A 1,521-nucleotide genomic window follows, 5' to 3' on the forward strand; every position below is an offset into this window, starting at 1 on the left:
ATGTAGATCAAGGCACTGAGCAGCTAGGGTATGATGAATAATAGCAATTTCCTGGGCCTGAGGAAGCCCCTCCCAAATGGTTTGCTGGCGAAGTGTGGTGAATCTAGCATATATGCTCATGGTCTGGAGCAGGGCTTGGGTGGTGGGCAACGACACCCTGGTTCCTGCCCTTTCATTGCCAACATCTTCAGTGGGCCTCAGGTTTATGGCTTCTGAGAATGGTCCAGCTAGGACATCAGAAGATGACAAGGGGAGGCAAGCAGCAGGGTGGAAGATGGCAAGCGTCACTGCACAGGGAAGTACAGCGACTCTGCTTCCTGTGGGTGAAGATTCTGGTGCCCGCCCCCAGGGAGAAGTTGCACAAACCTTCCTGTGTAGCCTTGGGCTGTCTGCCTGCCTGGCCTGTGTACCAATCTGTCTCTCCCACTATCCACTGCCTCCCACTTGGAGCCAGCATCCCTACTCAGTCCTACAGCTTAGACTGGGTCTTCCATCACCATCCCCATCACCATAGGGCCGTAAAGGGGCTGGGTGGACACTAGGATCCGCCCTCCCATCCCCGGGCACTGTTCCTTCCTCATTTTGTGGCTGATTCTAGCCCCAAACGAAACAGGTTAAGCCTTTTTCCTCCCTCTGGCAGCTCATCTCTGGCTGTGGCTACCTTCTGAGGCACTGCAGACAGCACCAGCTGAATCAGGGGAGCCTGGGCCAACCCTGCCAGCACTAGGACAGTGCACTTGGCCCCTGAGCCTCTCAGCCCTGACTGTGGCAGGAGAGCAAGCTTTGCCGTGGAAATCTCCTGAGGATGATGCCCCAGCTTCAGTTCAGAGATGCCTTTTGGGTGAGTAAAGACTGCTGGGCAATGGGCCACGGGAGGGCAGCTTGGCTAAAATTTCCCTAGGGCAGTTGATGGGGATGTGGTTCCAAGAAAAGTGGGGGTTTTTCTCATAAAAATAGCTGTTCATTTTTGGTCTTAATTATGGAGGTGACCTGCACCATCATCCCTTCCATGTTGGGAAATGAAAGGGATCCTCAAGCTAAAGTACTGATTTCTCTGCAAACTTCAATACAGTGGGGAAGGGATATCTCCTATAGTCCCAGGACTGATTTTTCCTCCAGGCAACCCTCCCCATAGCAGTATCTTTTTAGGAGAGTCTAATATGTGGATGAGAGCTTGAGCAGGCCATGCAAAGTGAGAGGGAATGAGTCACAGGTTTGGGGACCAAACAAATTGAATTCAGATCTTGGCTCTGCAATATAAATATAAAGTCTGGACAAGTCATTTTACCTCTCTCAGCCTTATTTTCCCCACCTATATAGTGGAGAAAAATATTAATAAACATACCAATTGAATGGGAGTATTAAACAAGGTGATCAAAGGTAATAAATTCCCCAGCACTTTGGCTCGCATCCAAATGGCAATTCTCTTTTCTCACCCAAGCCCCCTCTTCTTTCAGCCCTTAAAGAACTCTTTGAGGAGGCAGCAAGGCAGAGCAATTCTTTGCTCGCGTTCTTTTTTTT

The 1,521-nt window shown here is 50.1% G+C and overlaps 1 protein-coding gene across 3 annotated transcripts in view; it reads left to right on the forward strand.

The window, feature by feature from the left end:
* Positions 1-349: 349 nt before the first annotated feature.
* PSTPIP1 (proline-serine-threonine phosphatase interacting protein 1) overlaps positions 350-1,521 on the forward strand; it is a 36,331-nt gene continuing 35,159 nt past the window's right edge. For 2 of the 3 annotated variants that reach the window (XM_039856673.1, XM_039856675.1), the window contains exon 1: positions 350-841. In XM_039856673.1, coding sequence (XP_039712607.1) covers positions 806-841 — 36 coding nt within the window. In that variant the 5' untranslated portion in view covers positions 350-805. The remainder of the gene's footprint in view (positions 842-1,521) is intronic. The other variant, XM_039856674.1, reaches the window with a different exon arrangement.

This window comes from Pteropus medius, unplaced genomic scaffold (genome assembly GCF_902729225.1).
Source record: "Pteropus medius unplaced genomic scaffold, Ma_sr-lr_union100, whole genome shotgun sequence".
Classification (NCBI taxonomy): Eukaryota; Metazoa; Chordata; class Mammalia; order Chiroptera; family Pteropodidae; genus Pteropus; species Pteropus medius.